The sequence below is a fragment of the Pantherophis guttatus genome, chromosome 1 (genome assembly GCF_059756535.1).
Source record: "Pantherophis guttatus breed Tessera chromosome 1, ASM5975653v1, whole genome shotgun sequence".
NCBI lineage: Eukaryota > Metazoa > Chordata > Lepidosauria > Squamata > Colubridae > Pantherophis > Pantherophis guttatus.
Window position 1 is genome coordinate 201491934 of NC_142063.1, and position 27566 is coordinate 201519499.

Genomic DNA, 27566 nt, shown 5'->3' on the forward strand with positions numbered 1-27566 from the left:
ATGTTGATAGCCCGGCCTGGCGGAACAACAGGGTCTTCAGTGCGCAGCGAAACACCCGGAGGTCGGAGATCTTACGTATTTCCGGGGGCAGTTCATTCCACAGGGCTGGGGCTCCCACAGAGAAGGCCCTCCCCCTGGGTGTCGCCAGCCGACATAACTTGGCTGATGGCACCCTGAGGAGACCCTCTCTGTGGGAGCGAACTGGCCGGTGGGAGGCTATTGGTGGCAGAAGTCGGTCTCGAAGGTACCCGGGTCCTATGCCATGGAGCGCTTTAAAGGTGATGACCAACACCTTGAATCGCACCTGGAAGACCACTGGGAGCCAGTGCAGCTCGCGCAGGAGGGGTGTCACGCGGGCACAACGAATTGCGCCCATAACCACCCGCGTGGCCGCATTCTGTTTTAAATAATATAATATTCAAATGTTGAGTTTTCATTCTTTGTTTTAGATTGATTATTCAAGACCTTCATCAAAGCATCGTAGAATTGCCATCTCTTTCCGTGATACCACTCTAAAAGAAATTTTGATGCTGGCATGCTCGCTGCTGAAAGAGGTGGGCCCAAAGCTAATCATATTATAGTGAGATTATTTCTTTACCATCAGAACATTTTCTGTTGATATTTTATTCATAGAGTCACTCATGGACATACTTTTTAGCCAGAAACCTATGCATCTAGATTAGTATGAAATGCATGGTGAGAAAGTGATGAATGAATGTTTGAAATTTACTTATTTTTATTTATTTATCAAATCTAAATACCACCCATCTCACTTTCGGAGTTGGGTTATCTGCAATTAGACTAATATGTGTGTATATACAATAGTTTCTTCTTAAGAACTCAAAAGTAGTTGATTTTCATCATTTTCTATCTTTATCATAATTTAAATTAGAAGATTGTGTTGTCTTTAACCCAAAATAATTGTTATTTAATGTTTATTGTCCACTCAGAGTTACAATGGCACTGAATGAATGGTGATAGTTATACTTAACAGTTATAGTTCCTTGAAGTCCTGGTCGCCCCAACACCTCTACAGTTGTAATCATAATCTGCATGCTTGGCAGCCAGATGGTTGCAGCATCCCACAGTCACATAATTGCAATTTGTGACCTTCTCTGCTGGCTTCCCCAAGTAAAGTCAATGGGGAAGCTGGTAGGGAATGTTGCAAGTTGTCCTGGTAAGTCTCCCTCACCTGTGCATCCTTCCTGAGCCTTGCTGTATTTGCACCATGCCTCCTTGGCCACATGCACACCCTCTCCCGCCCAAACTTCTGTATGACTAGCAAGTTCCTGTCAGTTTCCTCACTGATTTCATTTGTAGGAGGCTGACAGGAAGTTGCAAGGAGGTGCTCACTTAATGACCTATAATCTTTGCTTAATAATGGCAACAGAGATTGCTGGGATTGCCATCACTAAATGATGTGGTCATAACTCAAGGACTACCTAGCTCTTATATCCAAATCCTTGCATTGGCCCACAAAGTTGAGTTTTGTGAGTGATACATATTAGAATTCTTGACATATTGTATTGGAATTCTTAAGATAATGTCATTACATTATTCAGAAATACATTAATGAACCACATTTTTAAAATTTGGATTTAGATATTGGCAAAACCATTAAATCTTCAAGATCAACAACAGCAAAATTTAGCAATACATCTTCTGAAGCTTGTCCTCAATTGTCTTAACTATGACTTCATTGGAAGTTCAGCAGATGAATCTGCAGATGATTTGTGTACTGTACAAATTCCAACAAACTGGAGATCAAGTAAGAGAATAATTACTGCTAATAATCTATTTACTTTTTTCTAATGTGCCTACCAGATGTATTTGGATTCTGAAGTAGCCAGTCAGTAGAATTCTTTAGAATAAGTGAGGGGCTATCATTATCTTTTGGAGCCTGAAAACTCTATTATGACAGATTTGCAAGACAGTTTGAGGATGAAATTGTTTTTGTGCTGACTTGAATATAGATTTTGATGCAGTTTATATACTGGTATACAGTGCACAGCTTAGTGTAATTATGTGAGATCTTACTCAGTTTTTTAGGTTCGAGGAGAGAAACAGCAGTTTATAACCATCTGACTTATCACATGTTGTCTTGACACTGGTCCATGTTGATACAGTCTTACTTGATTAGACGGATTTCAGGAACACCTTTCATGATGGGTGGTGTGAAGGGAAAAAATCAACATCATGCTGGATTCAGAGGATTTTGCCCTCTCATACCCAATCATAAATTCTTCTACTTTTGGGGAACAAGTTGTTTGAAAGTATGGTGTCCTTGCTCAGTCCATTTGACATTGAAACATTCCAGGCCCACACTAAGCCACCGATTCATATTCTGACAAAATAATACATCCCACAGAAGTTTAGTTGATTATTTTGTATGTATTGTATATCTACCTCTTTCAATATGGCTCATATTCATACAAGTATATCAAAGGAGTCTCCTTTCTAACACAGAATTCTTTGAAAAATGACCGAAAATTCAGCTGTGTTGGTGGAATTTTTCTGCCTAATTTGCTGTGTGCCTGATTAAATACCATACTAGATACATTGTAGGTATTTAATTTATCTAACAGTTTCTTATCAATTATATTTTAGAAAAATATTTTATTCTGAGAATGCTTGAATTCCAGACAAATGCCATCTGGTAAATTATTTCATGACAAAATATCTTTTTTTTTCATAAAATCCAAATAAATATGCATCCAAACTGTAATGTTGGAAAAAGGACAGTTGTGTTGTAGTGTCATATAATGGAATTGTGTTAGAAATTGCGAAACAGGAATGAAACTACTGTTGAACATGAAAAGGGGTGTATCTCTGAGAAGTTTTTGAATATTCATTCCTACTGAGATATAAGAGCAACAGCTAACAGAGTAGAATGTAAGAATGGACTATGAATTGTCTTGGCATTTTAAAAAATGAAGGCACTAGGGTGGCACTTCTGCAGAATTTAAGGCTAAATGGGAGAGATGGAAGGGCTTTACAAACACTCTCTTTTTCTTGGTAGCAACCATATTTGAGTGGCAGAACTTCAAATGGGCTATGTTTTGCAACAAGGCCTTTTATTTACAGTCCACTTGGAGTAAATCTAGTGCTTGCTCCTTAATTGTGCAATGATTGTCAGAAAACAAATGCCACAATTGCATGAATAAGAGGCAATTAAGGGTGGAGAGAGGATGAAAATATCAACGTATAAATACATGAAGCGTACCTTCTCCCCTAACCCACCTATTTTGCATTATATAAAAAAAGAGCCATTTGAAACTATTTGACACATGCATTTATTATTTTAAATGTATAACTGTGTTTTTGAGAGAGGCATAAACTAGAAAAGATAAACCACCTATTTATTTTCCCTTTTGTTCTCAGTTTTCCTGGAACCAGAGACTTTGGATCTCTTTTTTGACCTGTATCATTCCCTCCCTTCAATGCTGTCACAGTTAGTAAGTATAAACCATCTTTAGTCTTTTTTATTTAGTAGGAAACTTTCTTTAAAGATGTATGTGTTTGATAAATTTGACCAACTAAAAAGTCTTGTTACTGTATGTGTCCTGCAATTTTATTATCTTTATGCTTTGCAATGGAATCCTTAGTTCAACCTGGGAAGTATATTATTGCAGATAAGGTCAGTAGGACATTTAATATTGGGCAGTCCTATTTTCTGGCTTGAGGAGATGGCTGCTGCGGTGGCATCTGTGCTCCATAAGCAGTAACTCATCAGCACATTTAGAAAAGTATGTACTGTATGGTCACTGTTACTATTGCAATTATATACAGATAGTTCTCAACTTACAACCACAATTGAGCCCAAATTTTAAGTTGTTGTTGTTAAGTTAAGTTGTTAAGTGAGACATATGTTAAGTGAATTTTGCCCCATTTTACGATCTTTCTTGCCACTGCTGTTAAGTGAAACACTGCAGTTGTTTAGTTAGTAACAGGGTTGTTAAGTGAATCTGGCTTCCCCATTGGCTTTGCTTGTCAGGTCACAAAAGGAAATCATGTGACCCCAGGACACTGCAACCATCATAAATGCCAAGTGTCTGAATTTTGATCACATGACCATGGGATACTGCAACAATCATAAATGTGGTCTCTTCTCCTATCACAAACATGTTAATTTTAACATGAACAGGAAATATCCCAGACTCATCCCCATCCCTAATAATAAAAATACAACCACCACAAATTAAGTAGTAAATGTTGTAGATTGCATTCTTACTGATCATGATGTCCAACAAGAACACACACGTGCAGAATCTATAGCATCAAATCAAAGGAGTAAAAAGACTTTTCAGCCCCAATTCTCATTTTACAATAGGATTTTAAAATAAGGTTGTATTTTGGTCCATTTTCTACTTAATCTTTATGTCAACTCCCTAATTCAATCCCTAACAAAAAGTGAATTTTATCTCCCATTCTAGCAAATAAACAATGTCTATTTTGCTTTCTCCTCTCCCTGACACAGAACGATGAGTTTATGAGCCTTAGAAGCTTATTGTAGAGAAGAAAAAAATTAAAAATTAAAAAACAAAGAGATTGTGTTAATAAAACAATGTGTTATTGTCCTCCATAAGCAGAAAATCAACAGAAATCTGAGCGAAGTTTAAGAAACCCAAATACTTAGGAATCATATTTTAATCTTCTAATAGCTGGAAAGAGTAAGAAAAAAACCATTTCTCTCATGCGCAAAAATACTTCCAATGTAATTATTTTTGTTAATCATCTTGAAAATAATTACATTCCTACTGTAATTATGTTTCTTAGGTCTGAGGTGCTGAGCCTAATATTTAATGGTGTACAAATTAAAGCAAAAGTAATTCAGAGTGAGTCCTTAAGAGGAATGCTGCATTTTAAATGTACTACAGAAGAGAATACATTTCTTTCTATTAGCTTATTCAGTCCTTAGAAATCTCAAAAATGGTAGCAAAAATCTATTCAGTCATGATCCCTGTAAAGAAACTCAGAGTATAATTAAGTTCTAATAGATTGTTCAGAAAGCAATTAATTATATTTTTCTCTTTTAATATTTCAGTTTGTTACATGGTTATTGGTTGAGGTTTTGGTAGAATTTTGGCCTATGACTAAATAAAGTCTGGTACTTGATTTGTTATAAATTTCCTTCCTTCCTTTTCATAGTTTGAAAAGTTGGGGCAGAGTGATGTAGTTCAGATTTTATTATGTAAATTGTCTTTATGATAGTGCATAATTTGTTTACACTTGTCTATTTTTGGCCAATAGATTGGTTGGGTATCTATTGTGAAATAAATCTGAAATATTTATAACAGGAGTGGATTGTTTCTCAAGACCATCCACTCATTTTAATTATTGAATTTTCAGAGACTGCATTCTGTATGTACTTTCAGGCAACATTAGCACAAATAGTTATACACATTCTAGAATGGTTGATGGGCTAGCTATTCTTCCTTCCTTCTATTATGTACTGTGCCTACTTCTGTGCTCTGTTTTGGCCATGTATTATCATAGTTGCAGATGTTGCATTGCAGGTCAGATGTTGCATTGTAACTGGTTGGCATTCACATAGCTATTACAATCAAAACACCATTATTGTCTTGTGTACCACCTGATTTATACAAAAATGTAGATATCTATTTTTCAGTTGTGGGCACCTTGGAGATATTACACACATTACTGTATTTTAATTCGCCTTACTAGATTTTTTTTCACAATGGTAAATACAAATTGAGGGCAATTTCTATATTTTAAATATGTATATAGTATGACTGTAGCTGCGGGTCAACTTTTAAAGTGTTTTAAAGTAAATACAAATGAAGCAAAATAGCAGCGAAGTCCTTGCTTGCTTCAAAAAACAATATTTATGTCCCACTTAATACATTTCTTAAATCATTATTTCCCTTTTAGGCACTTTCCTGTTTAGTTCAGTTTGCTTCTACAAGGCGATCCCTATTTAGCAATCCAGAACGTGCCAAGTATCTTGGTAATCTAATCAAAGGAGTAAAAAGAATACTTGAAAATCCTCAGGTAATTCCCCCCCCCCCTAATTTCCTCATAGATTCCAATTATATTTGTTCCATTTTTTCTTAGGATATCTTTATTGTAAATATTAAGATTGATATTTAGTAAAATAGTTAAATTAGCCAATGGAAGAATTTACTTGAGGCATTTGAAATGATAGTGTGGGAAATATGCCAGTTTTCAACTGTGTCTTACATTATCTGATCTGCCTCATATTTTTGAGTTAGTGCTATCTGTGTCTGAATGAGAATTCTATCTAGATTTTGTTCAACCCTGGTTTAATAGTTCAGAAAATTGTCTTATTTTAGTCAGATTAGTTCGGAATGAATCCACTCAAGCAAGAATTTTTATATTTCAAATGTCCAATTTCATGTTGCCGTGACAATGTGAGTTTGACACCCTTGCTTTAGTTCATAAAAGAGTAAAACAACTTAACTTTCTTTTTCCCAAGTAAGTTTACGCTGTAATCCTAGCTCCTGTAGCCTGGTTCCTAAGAGCAAATAATAATAAGGAGCCAAGTTTAAATCTTATGCTTATTCCATCCTATGGGATATTTTATTTTATTGTTATTTATTAAATATATACAACCAACCTTTCATAAAAAGTGATTGAGCAATTGTATTAAAATAGCAATGCTTATTGAAGATCTTATTGAATAGTTTGTGGGGAATGGGGGTGTATAATAAAGCATTTGTAACATAAAAGGCGTTTATCACTCTTATTTGATGTACAAGATTTCTGCATACACAGATATTAGCTATTTCATATATTTAGAAAGATGCCTGGCTGCTGCATTTATTGCCTTATTCTTGATCACCCCATATGTATTTTACTCCTCCTCTGTGCCTCTGCAGTGACAATAAATTATGTTGCATTCTTAACATACTGCTGATTTTCCTCCAGTGCACTGCAGAAGCCTATTATGATATTCTATGAGGAATCACAGCTCCTAGTCCCACCAACAAATTTCGGTCATGCAGATAATTCCTAGTTGTCTGACTTCACAAAATAGTTTGTTTCACAATTATTTCTTTGAATATTTGTGGCATATACAATAAGATTAATAATTAATTTTTGATTTGGGGATGGACTGTATCTTCTTTTTGTGTAGACTTATTAATTATTTCTCTCTATAACTCTCAAAATGAATGCCTATTTTATTTTTAATAATTTAGGGCTTATCGGATCCTGGTAACTATCATGAATTCTGTCGATTTTTGGCTCGATTGAAAACCAATTATCAACTTGGAGAATTAGTAGTTGTGAAAGATTATCCAGAAGTTATTAGACTGATAGCAAGTTTCACTATTACTAGTTTACAGGTAAGATAATAATAGAATGTTTTGGAATGTGATTGATTTGATTATTTTAAAGGGGAGTGTATAGAGCTTGGTGACTGATTATTTTACCTTTTATCTGCCAAGAATATTCTAAGATTGTCAATTTAGGGCTCCATCTGTTTTTTTACAATACATAATCATGGGTTTTCTTACCAAGATGTGAAGAAAAAATTGCAAATAACATTTGTGATTGCTTGCATTGGATTGAAACTTACTCTAATGAAAAACTCATTTCTTTTCTTTATAGCACTGGGAATTTGCACCAAACAGCGTTCATTACTTGCTAACCCTTTGGCAAAGAATGGTTGCCTCAGTTCCTTTTGTGAAATCATCAGAACCCCATCTCTTAGATACCTATGCACCTGAAATCACGAAGGCATACATTACTTCTAGACTGGAATCTGTTTCCATGGTTATAAGGTAATCAAGAGTACAGTTCTCCATAACTTTAGCTAGCTCTGTTGCACAAAGTCTTTCTTTCCTGATATCTATTTTTAATTCGGGTAACTGCATTAATTTTGTTCCTGAAATAAAAAAGTGTGCTTCTGAAATCAGTTTGTTTCAATGTAAGTCTTCTTAGGTTTCATTATAAAAAACCTCCATCAAATTCATCATTGTTGAATTAATCATCCAGCTTTCATCCTTTAAAAAGCACCTCCTTCTGATAAGGTTTATATTGATTTCACCTATAAGTTTGTGGATAACGACTGTAATGTCATTTCAAACTGTCCAGTGATTTTTACATTGTCCGTTATAATTTTTATATGGATTTTAGGGAAGGTTTGGATGATCCCTTGGATGATACAGCCACAGTATTTCAGCAATTAGAACAGCTATGTACAGTTAGTAGATGTGAATACGAAAAGACTTGTGCTCTTCTTGTACAGTTGTTTGACCAAAATGCACAAAACTATCAGAAGTTGTTGCAGTCATCTAGTAGAAATACTCTGGCAATCTCAATTCAAGAAGGTTAGTATATATTATTATTTTTTATTTTTATTTTATTTTTTATTTAAAAAGTTTTAACAATCATTACAACAATTTAATTACATCCTGCCTTTGCTCTACACTTATATTCTCTATTATATTCTCTGGGTATTGCCCACAATGGTAACTTCTCGTTTAGTTTATACTTTTACTTTTTCCAGACACGCAATAGAGCATTCCTTAATATATGACTTTTAAAAGTCTTGTCCACTTTCTTATCATATAATAAATAATCATGCCACCCGTAAACCAAATCATATCCCTCAATATTCAATATTCTTTCTTCTGTTAAATTCATCCAATCACTCATTGCTGATAGAACAGCTGCCTCATAATAAAGTCTTAAGTTAGGCATTTTGAGACCTCTTTTGCATGTATCCTGCATTATTTTTTGTTTTATTTTCGGTCTCTTCCCTGCCCAAACAAAATTATTAATACCCTTCTGCCATATCTTCAAATTTTCATCTTTTTTAAGTATTGGTATCATTTGAAAAAGAAACAAAAACTTAGGCAAAACATTCATTTTTACTGCTGCTATTCTTCCTAGCAAGGATAATTGTAATTTTTTCCAGTTTTCCATCTCTCTCTGTATTTTTTGCCACAGTGGATCATAATTATACTTAAATAATTTTGCATTTGATGTCATAATATAGACCCCTAAATACTTAACTTTTTTTACAATTTCAAATCCTGTTAGTCTTTCTAATTCTTCTTTTTGATTTATAGTCATATTTTTAGTTATTATCTTCGTTTTCCCTGCATTTATTTTAAATTCAGATACTTGTCCATATTGATTAATTATATCCATTAGATCTACAACCGACTGTAATGGTTGGGTTAAAGTAACAACCAAGTCGTCTGCGAATGCTCGTAATCTATAGTCATACTGCCTAATCTTAATTCCACTTATTTTGTCTGACCCACGTATCTTAACAAAAATTCCAAAGTCAAAATAAACAATAATGGAGACAAAGGGCATCCTTGTCTTGTTCCTTTTTCTATATTAAAAGTGTCTGTTAAACTACCATTAATTATTATTTGCGCTGTTTGTTTCTGATGGGGAACATTTCACAAAAACTATTAAGGTATTTTTTATTTTTATTGTGCACATGTCTGCCATATACGTTTGGCTCACTTATTTATTTATTTTTTAATCAGTTTTTAGTGCAAGAAGAAATAATATTCCCCCAAAAACATCCAATATTGTATAGAGATATACAAACAGTTGAAGTTTTTCTATCTTCTTTCTCACCCCTGCCTGAGGGGATCTTCCAGACTTCTAGGACAAAATTATGGGTCAGGAGGCTATAGGAGAAAGAAAGAATTGATTCCTCCCCATTTCACTGAAGCATTACAACTACAAAGTAGCTTTTTAAAAACTAGTCATGATTTTTCATGTAAGAATTACCACAGCACAACTACGATGCCCCTCGGCCCTTCCATTGCTTAGACATTAAGACTCAAGTGCCGAACGTGAAATAAGAAATTTAAACTTCAGTTTTCTTTCAGGTCATTTCCCCGGGTCAGACTTCACCACTGTGTTAAATAGAATCTGTGTGTTTTTTAAAAAAATGTATTTAACACAAAATAGCAATAAGTAAAATAAGCAAATTATAATTATTCATTATAACTAGAGCAATAGAAAAAAGGGAAAAATGTTAACACTTTCAATGCACTTTTAAATGAAATTGTTACATGAGGAAAATACGAAATTACGAAAATTTATTGAAAGCTAAAGTTGAATGTGGTAGTGAAAGAGTTAAGGGCATTATAGCTAGACGAAAAAAACTCTGTGGTGTTCCCCTTCCTGTGGTGCCCTGAGCACATAATTATTTTGCTTAATGGTTAAACCAGAGCTGGTATACATATTTTTTCATTTTTATTGGCTTCCACCATGCCAGACAGTGCTTAGTATGTTGCCTTTTGTTTTTAAAATTGTTGTTCAGTATATCTTTAACTGAACTCAACTTTCTTAGCCTTTCTTTTCCTCTTGACCCTTCATTCTTCTTCATATATTCATAGAATTATTGAAAGATGGGTTGGAGGTCATCTGGTCCAAATCTTTGCTCACTGCAAGACCCATTACAGTATCTCTAACAGATTACCGTTCACCCTTTGTCTGCAAATCTCTACTGAAGGCACATGATATGGCAGCCTGTTCCATGAACTGACAACTGCTGCAATCAGCACCTTTTGTGATTCATACTCATTATCCTCTGAATGTAACCAGATTATCTTAATATACATCTTTCGTGGTGGTGAACACTGGTGTTCAGTCTGTTTATAGATCATCTCACATTCATTGATGAACCTATCTCTTGATTTATCATATATGAGTATCCTGTCCCCTTTTTATTGTACAAAAGTACCCCAATTCAGCCTACTTTTATATTTCTACTGACATAATCTAATTATTTCATATAACAGTATAAACAGAATAACACTAAAACACAGCCATTTTTCTTCGTTTTATTTCTTGCAATAGGTCACATGCTATACATTACCATTCCATTAGGATTTATAGGGCCTAACATTTGTTGATTAGTTTTCCCATCTTTAGTAAATATTTTAACTTGGATATTGTAAACTACCTTGAGTAGCCCCACAGTGAGATAAGCAGCATATTTAACAAACAAATAAATAAATAACTTGCAGTCACACCATTTTCCTTGTCATACACAACTATTTTTGATACATTTATTTTCTGATCCTTGTCCTCATTGTATCATACAGTTTTTCTAAAATTCACTGCAAATCATTTGGGCTTTACAACATTAAAAATAATAAAATCCCCAAACCCTCTCCACCACTACCTCCACCAGCAGCAACACAATCAAATTAACTTGATTGGTTCCATTTCCATTGGTCAGTTTGGTCAGTTGAGGCTTTCATATAACACTTTTTAGTAAGGGAAGATTTAGATCAGGGGTGTCAAACTCGCATATGGCATCGTCATGTGACGTATTGCGACTTTCCCTCCCTTTGCTAAACCGAGCGTAGGCGTGGCCAATGCATGACACATCCAGCCTGCGGGCCACGAGTTTGACAGCCCTCATTTAGATTATCAACTGTCACTGCATTCATGCTCATACAGCATTCCCTAGAGTGAATATAGTGAACATAGGCTTAACATAGTATAAAATTAATTTTAGTATAAAATTAATTTTAGTGTGAAAAATGTTTTAGATTTAACAGTTTTCCATTTTACAATAATATAAGGGGAAAAGTGATATTTTAACAATGACAACAAAAGTGGCATCAACATATAACGGGTAAAGACTTTTTCATCCCAGGCTGGCCAGGGCAGACCTGATGATAAGAGAGAGCCTTAAACTAACAGAAACACCCTTATATTATTCAAGCTACAATGGAAGAAAGGAAGATATATTTTCTCTTAGTGAGTGCTCTTTTTTGTTACTCAGAAATAGTGCTGTTATGTAAACATGCATTAGTACCTTTATTAGGGACTCATTTGAAAACTATTGCCTTGGCCTCCCCATCCCTCCTTGGTGTACATTATGATGGTAATAAAAATAACCTAATTTACAGAGTTGTAAGGAATTTTGAGATAATGCACGCAGAGTCATTTTAACATTCATAAAGCAATATAGAAAGGATTATGATGATAATTAAAATGAAGACACATCTATCCAGGATGATATTCATTTAGTTCTTTAAATAAATTAAAGATTCTGAATATCTTAAGCCCAGAAATTGTGTGGCCAAAGCCTAGCTTTTTCTTTTTTTCAGAAAAAAGTCAGTGATTTTGAATTACTATTAGAAATAATTTTGACATTGGTTTATATTTCTGCTAGTGTTTATGTAATATTCAGTTTCTTTTCTGTGGACTAAACATTTCTGCTAGCCCAGAACAATAAATGTTACCTCCCCTAGTTATGCACACTTTAATTTAGATGTTTAATGGCTTTTAATGTTCCAAAATAAGTTAATATAATATTAAGACCTCATTTTATTATATTGTCTTGCTCTTTGTATCGATTGTGATGCAGTCATGGTTTGCTAAAACAATAATCCCCAAGAAATGGGTCATTAACAGTAGTTAACGATTACTTGTGATCTATGGTAATGACTGATTTCTTTGGGATTATTGCTGTTATAAAACATAATTACAGATTATTACTGCAATAATTATTTTGGTAAAGAAAAAATATTCTCCTTTAGCAGCTGGAAAAGAGCAATACTGAATGTTTTGAGCAAGGAAGTAAGCACAAATGCGAAGGAAAATGAATTTTATTTTCTGTGTACAGGGACCAACTCAAGGTTATTAGTGAAATACTCTTTGTGCTGACAGAAGTACTTTTGAGTTTAATGTTACATTTTGAGGTGGTTATCAATCCATGTTATGGCTTTCTCAATTTCAGTCTTACAGTATTCATACATTCATATATGGTGAAATTCTGGAATTGTTACTGGTGAAATACGGAGTTTCTAAGCATCTAATATCATTTGACTGTTGTCAATAAAGAAAATGCCAAATTTTATATTATTGTTTGTCATATTAGATACATAGATCTTAAAAATGCTGAATTCTGAATATTTTATTTTACTTTGTTTAAAATATTTCTAGGCTTTTGTCAGTAGCTCAGTGGTTAATAATAAAGCAGCAATAATTGCAGAAAATTTAAAACTAAAACTAGTCAGTTGTTGAAATCATCCAATGTCTTTCAAAATCATTATGGGAATACGGACTTCTTTAATTTAGGCAAGTGATTCAAGAGTTTAGGAGCCAGCAGATTATAATAACCTGTCTTTTAATTCAGTGATGGTGAACCTTTTGTACTCAATGTGTCAAAAATTCAGAAAATGCTATCTTGACTATTGGCATGTCTCTCACACACAGAGACATACTCACACAGACACCAGACAAAAGAGGCACTCTCAACCTCTTCTACAGACTCTCCTCTTGGCTTCTTTCCTCTGGATTCTCCAGAAGCCTTTGCAAGTTGCATAACAGGATTCACACAAATTTTGGATGTCTCAGAGGCTGCACAAGAGCATTGCCCTCTTGATTCGCGGAAGGTCCTGGGGCTTCTACAGACCCTCCGGAAGTTGTCCAAGAGGGCCCTAGTGAGGTCTCTTCAGAAGCCTCAGAAAATTGCATGAGAATGCTTGTGTTATTTTCAGATGCCTCAGAAGCTGCGCAAGAGCAAAGCCCTGCTGGGCAACTTCTGGAGGTTTAGCATGTCACCAAAAATGATATAGTGTATCACCTGTGACATGCGTATCATAGGTTCACCATCACTGTCTTAACTGGTATGTTCTGAATCCCAGTCAAGAGGTAGTACTAAATTCAATATTCCACTCATCAAGCATAGTTGTGCCAATTGGTGGTGTGACTCCGGTCCCGGAGGCTGATTTATTTTCGCATGCTGAGTCGGAGGATGATATGGAGGAAGCTGGCACAAGCTATGTGTCGGAGGGGCCGTCTTCACTGGTGAGTCAGCAAGAACTGACCCCAGCCAAATTGAGGAGGAAACAGAGGCCGGTAACGAGGAGAGGGAGCCCCTATTGGATGCAAGAGAGAGACGTAGGAGACGTCGTAGAGAACAGTTATTGCCACGTCCCAAGAGGTGTGGTCAGGAGACGTAGGGCCACACCCTACAAAGTATAAAAGGGGTGTGGCTGGGCCAGAAAGGCGTGGTGAACAATTTGTTGGCATTTTGGATGCAGTGGAGTTTAGAACTGCTAGTTTTGAGTTTTGAAAAGGAGTCTGCATTCCTGCATTAGCCTGCTGGCCAAGACCTCTGGAACATTGACTGGTAATTACTGAACTGATATATCTTTGGAACATTGCCGGTAACTACTGAACTGATTTACTTTTGAAAGAGAACTGTTTATTAAAGGGCCAGCTTCAATCTCTCTAGCCTGCGTTTGTTACTGCCGGGCTATTTGAGCTTCTGCAAGGTCGCTCGTGGGAGGGGACAGAACAATTGGGTTTGGGATTTCAATTCTCATCGTCCCCACAGTGTATTAGCATGAGAATATGGGAGACATAGTCCAAATTATATGGAAGGGCCCCCAAATTGTAGTACTGTACAAAAAATAAGACTTCTGTTTACCTCAAAGAATAAATATCTTACTGCAGATAGTAAAGTTGTGCTGTAATCTATCTTTGCCAGGTTACAATAGGCTGAGAAATGGAAAACAGGGTTATGTCCTCAGCAATGTTGAACAGTTAACTGTCACTGATTCTCCTCCACTTTCTATTTTATATCTGTACAAACTATTATAAATAATTTTGTAATCTTTTCAAGTCACCATTTGAAATACCCCATTCTGGTGATGGTGCTCTCAACTTTTTAATACTGTGACCTCTTAAAACGGGTGTCAAACTCAAGGCCCAGGGGCTAGATCCGGCCTGCAGGGTGCTTAGATCTGGCCTGTGGGGCTGTCCTGGAAATAGTGAAGGACTGGCTCGCAGTGCCTTTGCCAGCAAAAACGGAGCTTGTGAGGGTCTTGTGTGCCCCTCCAAGCTCTGTTTGCATTGGCAGAGGGTTGCAGGAGGCCGTCATAGCTGAAAACAGAGCTCAGGAGCCCGTTTTCACTGGCAGACCACTCAGGCCAACAAAGGTGCCCCTACCGACACGTGATGTCATGCTGGCCATGCCCCCCCAGCTCCCCCATATCAAACACAACCCTGATGTGGTCCTCAATGAAATTGTGTTTGGCATCCCTGCCTTAAAATGATAAATGAATTTCTGGGACACTTAAAGCAGGGGTCCCCAACCTTGGGCTGCAACCCACTAGTGGGCTATGAGGGGATTGCAATCAGGCCGTGAAACAGCCAGCTCATAACGCGCATCCCCACTTGCACGAGCATGCTCCATTTCTATTTTGTATGCCACACATGCAAATGGAGCTGTGCATGCTTTCCGGCCACTCGCGTAGAACCTTCTCCTTTCCCTTCCCCCCCTCACTGGTCCCCAAAGCCAGAAACGTTGGGGAACTCTGATTTAAAGTAAAATAAATGATTTCACTAGTATTAGGAATGGACAAGGAATAAATACATCACTTTCTTTTAATAACTAAATTTTAATTTGTAAATCAAATGATAGAACCCTGCAAGTGTTTTGCATGAGTTGTTTCTAGATGTCAATTTATTTTGCTTGCCTTTATATTCTCAACCGACAGGTGTGTTTTCAGACAATTGAAGCCATTTTTCTTCACTTGAAAAAGTAAAAGATACCTGTAAAACCAATAGATATAAAAGTTCCATAGTTACAGACACCTAGAGTCGCTTTTGATGAGATGGGCAGCTGTATAAATGAGAAAGAGAAAATGTTTCCTTATTTTAGATCTTCTTACCACTATTGGTAGATTAGTCAATTTTAGCTTTTCTTACATCACCCATTGTGAAAGGCTAGAAATTTAAAATAAATTAATAAAAATACTGAAGTTCTTGACTTGTATACTTTTAGATACACTCCAAAATAAGTTACACTTTGCAGAAATGAAAGTTGTGGAGAGTTGTGTTCATTTAATTCCATTAAAAACCCTGTCCACAGAATTTTATATCTTAATGCAAATTATAAAATTTTATTCATTTAAAAAAAATAATGGTTTTAATGAAAAAAATTAATTATTTTAAAAATAGATAAATATAATTAAAGGCCATGTCAAAATAACATTCTGTACCATAAGTAATAATTCAAATAATGCAGTATTGTTGGTAGTATATAGAACTCTTGTGCCTTTGATGAGAAAAGAAAGCAAGCAAAGAACAAATTTGTAAGCTTACTAATATGCAGAACATCATGACTAGGCATTTATTTAAAAATTAGTGAATCCCCTCTAATCCACAGTTTAAGAAGCTTTGAATCAGGTCAGTAGATATAGTTGCTGAACTCATCCTTACACAAGCTTTCAACTGAAGAGTGGTCTTTTCTGCAGAGGTGATTTTTTAAATATTAGGTTGCAACTAGTGGTGGGCTGCTGCCGGTTGTAACAACCGGTTCGACCAGCACTGAAAATGTGAGCATGCACCTTCCGCGCTTGCGCACGGTTTCAAAAACATGGCGATATAGGATGGGATAGCGCCAGGGCGGGTGGCCAGGCCCACCCGCAGGTCACAACTACCGATTCGCCTGAATCGGTCCAAACCAGCAGCAGCCCACCTCTGGTTGCAAGCAGAGATGTCCATGTGGGGAAAGAGTCAAGGGAGCGAATGATGAAAACTGCAACAAAATCTACCCTGTTTGTATGTGTGTGATACCACATGCTTGTAGTTTGTGTAATGACTGGGTTGCAACATTTGTTATTTTAATTGAAGCATTGGTTCCTGTTGCTGCCTGTGATTGGATATTTGTAACATGTTAAAGGCTAATGGGTAAATCATTAGTGTAAAATGAATATGAATGTTCTTTTCAGCATTTATCAAGAGATCTATAATGCAGTAAAAGCAAGTGAATTGCAGTAAGTAAAGCTAGACATATGTATTGGAATTTTGATCACAAATTAAGTATGAGGAAAATAGAGTCCTGAAAAGAAAAATCCAGTATGCTTTTTATATCCTGTCTAGTAAATGTTCTTTTTGAAGGCGAAATCTGGAAAAGAAATTGCCAGAAACAGCAGCAGGTTTTAAAATTTGTTGAATAAGATCAGTAGTGAAACTAAAGTATGTAATACTTAGCAGCAGTTTTTAACAAATAAAATCACAACCATGGAATTAAAATCTCATCTAAAGAATATGAGAAAGATCAGAAACTTGGTAGATAGAAATGGTTAGCAATGTTGATTTTAATAGTTCAGTGTAACATAAACTGAGAATATTAATATTTTGATCAATAAATGTCAAAACTAGCCCATCCTTGTTTGCCATGAGTATCATTAGAAAATTACCTGCTTTTCTTCTTATTTCCATAATTTCCTAGTAAGCATTAGAATTCACAGCAAATATTTTATGGGAATCCGCAGCAAAATTTTATGGAAAATTTATTTTCTTTTTCATTCTCCCTGGATTCCAGGACGTTTGGCATGGCTTGTCTACCTTGTTGGGACTGTTGTAGGAGGAAGATTAACTTATACCAGTACAGATGAACATGATGCAATGGATGGTGAATTATCCTGTCGGTATGTATTAACAGAATAGAACTATATGTCACAAGAATAAAACATATTTGAATAAAATCGTATTTATAGGATGGCTAAACAGCTTTTAAACATTATTTTTGTGAAATAAGAAATTTTGCTAATGAGCCCCAATACAGACCCTGCAGAGAATGGATTTTCAAACATTACATTGCTTAAGATCATCTGGAAGAGAAGCTGAGTTCATTATTGAGCACACTGAATTGAGATTCAGTTTAAGATTTTCCTTGATGCATCTATATTGGTAACAATGGCCACATTGAGAAACCAGCAGAGCACATGATATAAAAGGCTTTGTTTGCTCCCATCATTCTACAAGGGAGGTACTGAACATTGTATGTGTTCTTCATGAATTAATTCTTTTAAAAACTGTCCATCATTGTATGGTATTGGCGAGGTGATTCAAAGTTGCTTTAAGTAAATGATTATACGGGTAGTCCTCATTTAGCGAACACAGCAACTTGGTTGCTAAGTGAAACCGTGATTGTGCTCATGATCTTTCTTCACCTTTCCTTTGCTTTATAGACATGTAAGATTGTACATGCAAGGATTGGTCATAAAAGTAATTTTTCATTACCTTTGTAAGTGCGAACAGTCACTGTAAGAGTAGTTGTTAAAGGAGGATTACCTGTAATCCATAAAGGAATGTTTACAGCTTTCACTTGTTGAAGTGCAAGGGCTGGCATAGATTCATGAGTATCTACTCTAGTATTTAGCTCTCTACTGTTTCCTAACCTATAAGTTTCTGGAACCCAATTCAGGATTGTACCTGGAGTTGGCTCTTCTGTGGATTAGGCAAAAGCTAAATAATATTGTATAAATGCTGTGGTAAATTCAGAGAATTTATGCTCCTTGATAATCAGAATTTAATTGTGCAATCACCAAGTCTTTTTCCTTAAGAGGAACTAGGCTGTATAAATTGGATGGATGGATGGATTACTTTTGGTAGAGTGCACAAAGATGTCATTTAATGTTCAGTGAAATGTCAGCAGTTTTGTTTGGTTTTTTGTTTGCGTATCAAGGGTAAACATAATTTTTCATTTCAGAGTCTTTCAACTGATTTCCTTGATGGATGCCCAGTTACCACGTTCTAGCAATGAGAAAGTAGAACTTGCAATACTCTGGTTTTTGGATCAGTTCCGTAAAACATATGTAGGAGATCAACTTCAACGCACATCAAAAGTAGGTGCTTTTCCTAGCTACTCCACCCCTTTATTTTAATCAGTCTGTTTAAAAATACGTGCATTGTAAAGCAGATTAGAAACATTAATCCTAGCCTGCATGTGCTTTTACACTCATGAAGAGTCCTGTTACTTTCAGAAGGAGATAATCTGTGTTTACAGAATGTGATTTAGTTCATTGAAAATAATGTACAAGCTCTTTGGATGAAGGAGCATTTTGTAAGCACAGAAGCTGCCAATTCGTGGAACAGAATGCTGAGCTATTACGACTAGTCTGCGGATGTTTGAATGATGTTTTTTATCTTTGCAGTCAAGTTCATTTTGGTGTGCCGTATGTAAGGTTTTCATCAGTTGTATTCATTAAACAGTTTGAGATTTCATTACATTTTGTCTTTTATTTCAAGCATTTAAAAGGTTTGGTATATAGTATAATGTGTCACAGTTGGATATGCAAGATTTATTATTTTAATAGCTCTGTCTGTTTGACAGTTACTCATTTATGTGCTTTTTACTGTATCTCACACATTATTTGGCTTTTTCTGCATTTTAAACAGGAGGGGATAAGCAAGGTACATTCTTTAAGAAAAGTGCCATTAATTCACTCTAACTTTAGGGGACACACATAATATGAAAAAGCTCATCAGATGTTTCTGAGAAACGCTGAAAGAATTTTGTTTGTGCTTCAAGCAAGCCTTTTTCAAACAAATCTTTAACAATTTATAAAATGTCTTTCTTTCTTTTTTTTTACTTATCCGCTATAGTAATCAGGCTTTCTGGCAGGCAGACCAGTTTGAAGACTTCTCTCCCTCTCGCCCCAGTTGCATGGACAATCATTTTCTTTGTGGGAAAAGAAAATAAATACAATAGTAGTAGTTAAACTGTTGAAATGAAGAAAAATGTAGGTTTCTTCAGTCTGATGGATGGTATTTTTATGGTGGGTTTTTTTTTGTGTATGATGGAATTATTTTCACATTAATCTGCAAACGATCCCCTATATGCCTGCTATGACTCTTTCGTGTCACTGGTGATAGTGGGATCCATTCTAGTTGGGTAGATTTTTGATCATTTGCAGAGCTGTCACTGTCCTATGTGATTGAAAAACTGTACAATATAAGAAAAGATGAATGACTGTTGCAAAGAGCTTCAGGAAAACTTTTTCTATGTGGCTTCTTAACATCTTATAACCAAGATGTTAGAAGAGCTATGCTGGGTGAGAACAGAAGCTCCGTTCCAGAATCCTGTTCAAAGTAGGCAGCCAGACAAGCTTACCACAAGACATAAGGCCAGTTTGTATTGAGGTACCTAAACAGTTGACTTTCAGAAACTCAGCTTGGTATTTTATGCTATAGTGTTCCTTATATGGATTAATATTGGATCATTAGATAAATAAGTTTAATATGAATTTTCAATGAAGCTGACAAAAAGCTCATTTATTATAAATCTAGCAAGGTGATTTAAATCTGGCATTCCAGAAATGGAATGAAATCATGAGGGGTGGCAATGAACAAACTTAGGACACAGCTTCTCTTCTATCGAAGTTCTAAATATTTTGAGTTTATTTTTTTTAATATACCAATATAATATTTTCATCCTATAGCTTAGTTGTCTGCTTGTCAACCAAGGATTTTTTTTTTTTTAAAGGAAGTTACATCTCCATTTTTCCTTGTGCTGTAGCAGTATTTGTAGCAGCAGAGGGCATTATATCCCTACAGTAAACCCTCTTGCATAAATCACCTGCATACATTTACTCATATTGATTAGGATTTATCCTTGGAAGTAGGAATTTAAACTGATGTAAAAATGGATCTAGTAGTTAGGATAACAACCATTTATATGGCCCTTAGATATTTTAAATTTGCGGAAGGTTCCATTTATACCTTTCTTTTTTTGCAGCTGTGTTGGAATACTGTAGGGGATTAAATGAATTTAGGCATTTACAATAAAACTTCTCAGCGTGAGGGGTCCTCAGCTGTTTTCTGCTATTAGGTACATTTGGAATTTTGGGAACACGAATGCTCTTAAAATGGCTACTGTGGGCTTTGTTTATTCAGAAAATAGCAGGAGAATACAGTACATTTAACAAAATGCTAACTCACTAGAGTTCTACGTGATATTCCCCTAGTTTATAACTCACACAGAATAATATCTCCCACTTAACTTTAACCTGGCAGATGAGCATAGTGCTAAACAATGCAATGGGATCAACTGCCCATCATTTTTATTGGCTAAGAAAGCTGATGGATCCCATTTGGGGCATAGAAGCATTATTGAAGATAAATATGATGCTAGATGTTGAAACTTTGCTTTGCAACATGCCAGGTTCCATTTAAAAAACAAAAATTCTAAAAAATGGGATCTGGAGCCTGGTAGGTACCAAAGCAAGTATCTTGGACTTAATAGTGCCCATCTGTGCCATATTAGGGATCCTAAAGCCACCATATATGTTGTGTTGCAGTATAATTACCTATACTCCAAATTTCTGTTATTTAATGGCTGTAGGAAATGCTTAAATGCTTAAATTTATTGTTATACCATTCCAATTTTCAATGGAACCAACATATTTGGTTTTGTTTTCACTAAATCCCATTGTTCCCATTAGAGGTTCTGCCCAAATATGTAATGGGTATTGTGATCCTGCAATGCATATGCTTGATTCTTGAAATAGATCTTTAGTTTGTTAAAGTTCTGCATTTTATGCTGTCAAAACTATATATGCTTTTTATATATTTTATTTAATATAATTATATTCTCTAGAGGAAATAAAAGCAACAGGGAACTATTAGAAGCTGCTGTGGGAAATGTCTCCTTCTCTTCTATGTGCTACATATTGTATTGCCATGGTTTTTAACAATGTTTATGGTACTGCATTTCAACATCATTGGCTCCCCAAGTAGTTTTTCCTGAAGAAGAGAAGGCAGGAATCAAATATATCCCATTGAATGGATTTCTGTGTTCAGTGCACTGAGTTTTTCCTTCCATTTAATTGCCTAATCTTTTATGCAGTGCATAAATGGGCAAGGTTACTAAAGAAATATTCTAGAATATTAACACTGGAGAGAAGATATTTACATTTGTCATTTTATAGTTGTAAGTTTATAAAATACCAATGATATGCAGCAATGAGCACTTTTAGTCCTTTGCATGTTAGTTTTATCTGTTACATCACTACCATATTGTTGAACTGAATGTAAAATAATTTTCTTGTACTAATGAGAAGTATTATTGTATATGTGTTAACCTTGCTGTAAATCTGGAAAAGGAGGGTAGATCACATTTTAATTAAATTTATGAAATAATTAACTATTAGCTAAGACCTGTTACTATCCAGCTACAACAGTCTTTAACTATAACTTCTTCGATCCTTCCCAGGTTGGTAAAATGAGGACCCAGATTGTTGGGGGGCCATATGCTGACTCTGTAAATCACTTAGAGAGGGCTGTAAAGCACTATGAAGCAGTATATACGTCTAAGTGCTATTGCTATTCTTGTATGGTATGTGGGAATAACCTTGGGAGAAGGGGTAAAGAGATGCCCCTAGGGATAAGAGGGGGTATAGCTTGCAGCTGTATAATGGATGAAGCAAGACATTCAGAAGGAATCCACCCTAATTTTTCAAGTTGTGAAGGTGATAGCAGGGGAATCATACTTTCATACTTTTAATATTTTGTTAATATAGTTGTACAATAAAGTAGATTTGACTTATTAGGTTGATTTTCCTGTCTAGTCTACCTAGTAAAGCTGATACTTCTGCACTAGGCAAGTATTATGATCCAGCCATTATTCTAAAATTGTCAGGCTTCACAACAGGATTCAACAGTAAATCACAGTTTTCCAGTCACTTAATCTCTTTATGAAAGCACATGGCTTGACTTGGCAGAAGACTTTCAACATAACTAGATTAGGATCTTTGTTAGAGATAAAATTTAACGAGATGAGGCAGTCATGCAGTTTAGGTCAGCAATTTAAAAGTTATTATTACACCCTCTCATTTAGTGACTGTATCCTGATCCAGAAATTTTGCCATTAAGCGAAATGGTTGCTAAGTGAACACATGCCTAAGAAACATTGAAAGATTATTGGTTGCTGCTGTCTTGTTGAGATAAATTTATATCCTACTGTGTCTTGTGACTCGTCCTTTTTAACAACACTTTTTTTTTGCCCCCTCAAAAGGCAGAGTGTTTGCTCAAACAAGCTATCTCCTCCTGAGCTGGTTTTCTCAGCAGCACAAAGCTTCTATAAAAGGTGTTAATCACAGGTTAATAAGCTTAGCTCTGTGACCTTAATTAGTTCATTAGAACTCTTCTTTTATTGCCTGAAACTGACCAGACCTTAATCTGTTTCAAGTGAAAGCTTTTGTTGTCAGGTGCACAAAATTATATTGTAAATGCACACATTAGTCAAAAAAAAATATGAATTTTTATTACCATCATATTTGCAAAAGGTCGCTAACCGAGGTAGTCACTAAACAAGGAGTGGTTGTATTGTGTTACTAAATATCATTCTTGCCTTTGTTCTCCAGCAAGAAAAACAAATCTTTGGGTTTGGACTGATTACTAGGATGTCTTTGAATGGTGGCTTTTTGTTTTGTCACTTCTGATCTCCAAATCAGGACAGTGGTTCCCCAAATTAATGGAGGGTTTTCATTTAAGGTACTGAAAAGAGAGTGTTTTGGGAGAAAGTATCTTAGACTAGAGAGGAAATAGTGGGCTGGGTTCTCTAATCATCAGTAATTTAAAGGCAACTATAAAACTATCAGGCTTTGTTGGTGTGATTCACCTTGAGATGAGAATGTAAATGTAATTTACTCACTCTTGTTTTTCAAGGGTTTGTTGTATAGCAGAACTATACAACAAACAAATTAACCACACAGGTTGGTTACATCTAACATCTATATATTATTAAAACTTCTGTTTCTGCAACCTTTAACTGGATGAAACAGTGCAACAGTGAAATTTGAGAAAGCTGTGCTTGCTTCAGGCTGCTTACATCCTGCTGTATTTCCATGTTCCATGACAGCTTCTGAGCCACTCTCCCAATTCCTGGCTCCCTTCCCCACCCCACAGTAGCCACTTACCTGCTGCTGGGAAGGGAAGGGGGAAAGAGGGAAGGTGAGAAGGAAGAAACAGGGAAGGAGGAACCCCATGCATGGCAAACAATCCCAGGCCATGTCATCCCTTGCACATCAAACTCACACCGCCCCTCCCATACACAGTCTCTAGCCCATATGGCACCTCTTGCACATCTCCAAGCACTCCTAGGCACCAAGAGTCGATGTTGTTCCCTTGCACCTCCCCAACCTATGCAACACCTCTCATATAACCCCATGACCCATGCAGCACCTGCTGTGCCTCCCAATTCTCTCCCCCCTCCCCCCCCCGCGTATTTCTCATGCACCTCTGCATAGCCCTCCCCATTCCAAGGCCAGCAGGCAGCCACTTACCTGCTGCTGGCCTTGGACTTGTTACTTTCTGCTGGGTTCCCCACTTACTTTTTCCCTGCAAGCATCCCACAATTCAAGTAATTAGGGAACCTGGCAGGGAGGGAGGGAGGAAGGAATTTCCAATATTTCCTTCCTGTTTCCTCCAAGCAAATTTAATGGGGATGCCTGCAGGAAATCAGAAGTCACTCTGCTCTTCCTTCCTTCCTTCCTTCCTTCCTTCCTTCCTTCCTTCCTTCCTTCCTTCCTTCCTTCCTTCCTTCCTTCCTTCCTTCCTTCTGTTTACGTGAGGAAATACATCTAAAATAACTCAATAGGGCACAGGTTGTCTAGTACTAAACTAAAAAGTATTTGGTGACTTGTGATCAGTATAAAACAATCTCAACAAACTGATTCATTCATACCCCTCTCCTGCATTCAGTGACTGAGCTTTATAGTTTAAATAAATAAATATAAATAAATACCTAAAGTAAGTAACTTTAGAAACTCTTTAAAAATTGTGACAAGCAGCAAGCATTCATAGGAAACAGCATCTAATCACAGAATATCCATTGCTATTTTCTGTTCTTTGTCTACTACCACCACAATGTCTGGTTGATTGGCTAGTCCATCTGGATCTGGGAATCCCACAGGCTATTAGCTGTATTCTCCACAACATCCTGAGGGATCTCCCATATGGACTGGGGGTGGATGGGTTCTAGCTCACACATTGTGCAGGTGTTCCTGTACTCTGTGCCAGCTACTTGATTGTATCATTCAATATACAATCTATTGCTGCTTGAGTCTTATAGCCTGCGACTATATATTGGACTGTTGCTGAGGCCACTCTGCAGTCTGCACTTTGGATATTATCTAGTGTGGTAGACCCCTGCTTTATGGATCTGGTGCTTAGTGCCTGTTCTTGGGCTGCTATGGTCAGTGCTTTAATGCTGTCTTTTAATCCACCCCTTTTCCAAAGTCTGTTATTTCAACTATCTGTTGATGGTAATTTCCAGGTAGAGTCTTGTCTTGCAATTGCACTCCTGCTTCTCCTTCCTCCCATGTCTGCAGGTACTTCAGACATTATTTCAGTAGCTCATATTTCGGTGCCATCTTACTGATTTCTGAATGCTGTGTGTTTTATCCAGGACAGTGGCTCTGACACCAGACCTTGTTCTCTTTCTGGATGGTATACAGTCTCTGGGTGCTGGACTTGGGGTAGAAACCTCCATACATTGTAATAGTCTTCCAGATATTCTAATCAGCAGCCTCCATGTCCTTCTTTGGCCACTCGCTATACCAGGAGGGAATCTGATGGCTGGCAAGATGTACATGTTGATATCATGAGTCTTGTTCTTCCCATTGAGCTACCTCAAGAACTGTCTTATCCTTTGGTAGTACTTGGACATTGATGCCTTCTTTGCCTCTTTCTCATACTTCTCATGTGACTGTGTAACCAAAGTACTTGTAATTGGTCTGTATGTCTGTCATCAGTCTTAACTACCTTTCCTGTCTTGATTACTGTCTGTCCATACTTCTCCAGTCCAAATAACATCACTGTATAGATCTATGTCAGGTGGATACAATAGTCGATATCACGTTCACTCATAGCACATAGTTTGGTGTCATCCATGTAGAGGAGATAGCTGATGGTAGTTCCACTCCTGAACTTTTATTCATATCCATACCAGTGGTGAGTTGCCCCCGGTTCCCACTGGTTCTATAGAACTGGTAGTAAAACCGGCGGGAGGCCCTGCCCACTGACCCTGATGTCATGAAAACGCTTCGGCCCCGTTGCAAACCGGTAGTAAAGGTAAGTAGAATCCACCCCGATCCATACCTATATTTTTTATAGTATACTGTATATTGTGTATATAGCAGTGGTGGGTTGCCCCTGGTTCACACCGGTTCTATAGAACCAGTAGTAAAACCGGCTGGAGGCTCCGCCCACTGACGTCATCAGAATGATTCTGCACATGTGCATAGGAGCATGTGAGCGAAGCGAGCACGCGTGCACGGCCCCATTGCAAACCGGTAGTAAAGGTAAGTAGAATCCACCCCTGGGATTTAGCATTTCATAGAACAGGTGTGCAGTGTGGAAGTCATCTTGGACTAACTGTACTTGAAAAACAGGTGGCAGCTGCGGCAAGAAAGGCCTTAATACTTCTGCTACTGTTGCTGATAACTTGTATGCTGCCCAATTATCAACATCTTTGGGCAGCTCTGTGTTGTGCACTGAAGCTGCCTTTTCCTGGACTAAGAGACCCTACAGACAGTCACTTACACCTTGGTTACCTTGGAATGCACTATGTATGGGTTTGACCTTGAGACCATTTGTAAGCTGCAGTTGGTCCAGAATGCAGCAGTGTGGGTACTTATGGTTGCATCACAGTATACCCATGTAACTCCACTACCCCTTGGGCTGCATTGACACCCACCTCCCCCGGAGTAGGCTTACAAGCATAGTTCAAGATGCTGCTTGTCATCTTAAAGCTCTTCATGGCATAGAATTGGGTTACTTGCAAGACTGCTTATCCCCAATTGAATTTATCTGTTCATGAGATCTGACCAGGTGGGCACATTCTAAGTCTCTTCTGTTAAAATAGCTTCTTTTGATGGAATTCAGAAAGTATGCCTTTTCTGTTGTAGTGCCTGCATTCTGGAACAACTCCCCCCCCCCCGCAAGGTTTAGATGGCCTCAGTCTTTTGGTCAAACCGGTCAATCCTAGAGGAGATCAACTCTGACTGCTCTTTAGAAAGCCAGATCCTGAAGATGAAACTCAAATACTTTGGCCACCTAATGAGAAGGAAGGACTCACTGGAGAAGAGCCTAATGCTGGGAAAGATTGAGGGCAAAAGAAGGGGACGACAGAGAATGAGATGGCTGGATGGAGTCACTGAGCTTAAATGGACTCCAGAGGATAGTAGAGGACAGGAAGGCCTGGAGGAACGTTGTCTATGGGGTTACGATGGGTTGGACACAACTTCGCAACTAACAACAACAATCTGTTGGCCTTCTATTTATCTAAATAAATAGAACGTCCTATGGGAAAAAATATATCCCATCAAATCACTTTATTTTAAATGGGAATTAACAGGGGTGTAATTTTGTTCATTCCTTATAGCATCTCTGATTTAAATTAACCTGTTTTTTACTGGATAATCCTTATGTAAAACAACATCCCTCCCCCATTGCAAACCTATACACTTTTACAGTGCATTTAAAATATCTGAATGTAGTTCAAACATTTCAGAGGTATAGGAAATCGACTGTATTCATTCCCCTTCAGGATTAAAGCTTCGTGACTTTAATAGTTAATTATGGAATATATGAAACATGGAGGGTTTTTTCCCCTTCTTCTTCTTCTGGGTTTCAGGAAAACTATGCATCATTTTTATTACCAGAAAGTAAAGGATTATTCTGACAGGTGGTGGAAATTAGCAGACAGTTTTGAAATTGCATTGTGTGACCAGGAATTGGATCTTATTTTAATTCATCTTTTCTCAACTAGTAAATGAGGTTAATGC

General features: G+C 36.8%; 1 protein-coding gene across 2 annotated transcripts in view; it reads left to right on the top strand.

The window, feature by feature from the left end:
- Positions 1-27566, top strand: part of RANBP17 (RAN binding protein 17) — a 198653-nt gene that overhangs the window by 15914 nt on the left and 155173 nt on the right. For both annotated transcript variants that reach the window (XM_034432307.3, XM_034432308.3), the window contains exons 6-14: positions 450-554; positions 1603-1768; positions 3382-3455; positions 5893-6012; positions 7182-7328; positions 7594-7766; positions 8122-8315; positions 17318-17423; positions 18488-18623. In XM_034432307.3, coding sequence (XP_034288198.2) covers positions 450-554; positions 1603-1768; positions 3382-3455; positions 5893-6012; positions 7182-7328; positions 7594-7766; positions 8122-8315; positions 17318-17423; positions 18488-18623 — 1221 coding nt within the window. The remainder of the gene's footprint in view (positions 1-449; positions 555-1602; positions 1769-3381; positions 3456-5892; positions 6013-7181; positions 7329-7593; positions 7767-8121; positions 8316-17317; positions 17424-18487; positions 18624-27566) is intronic.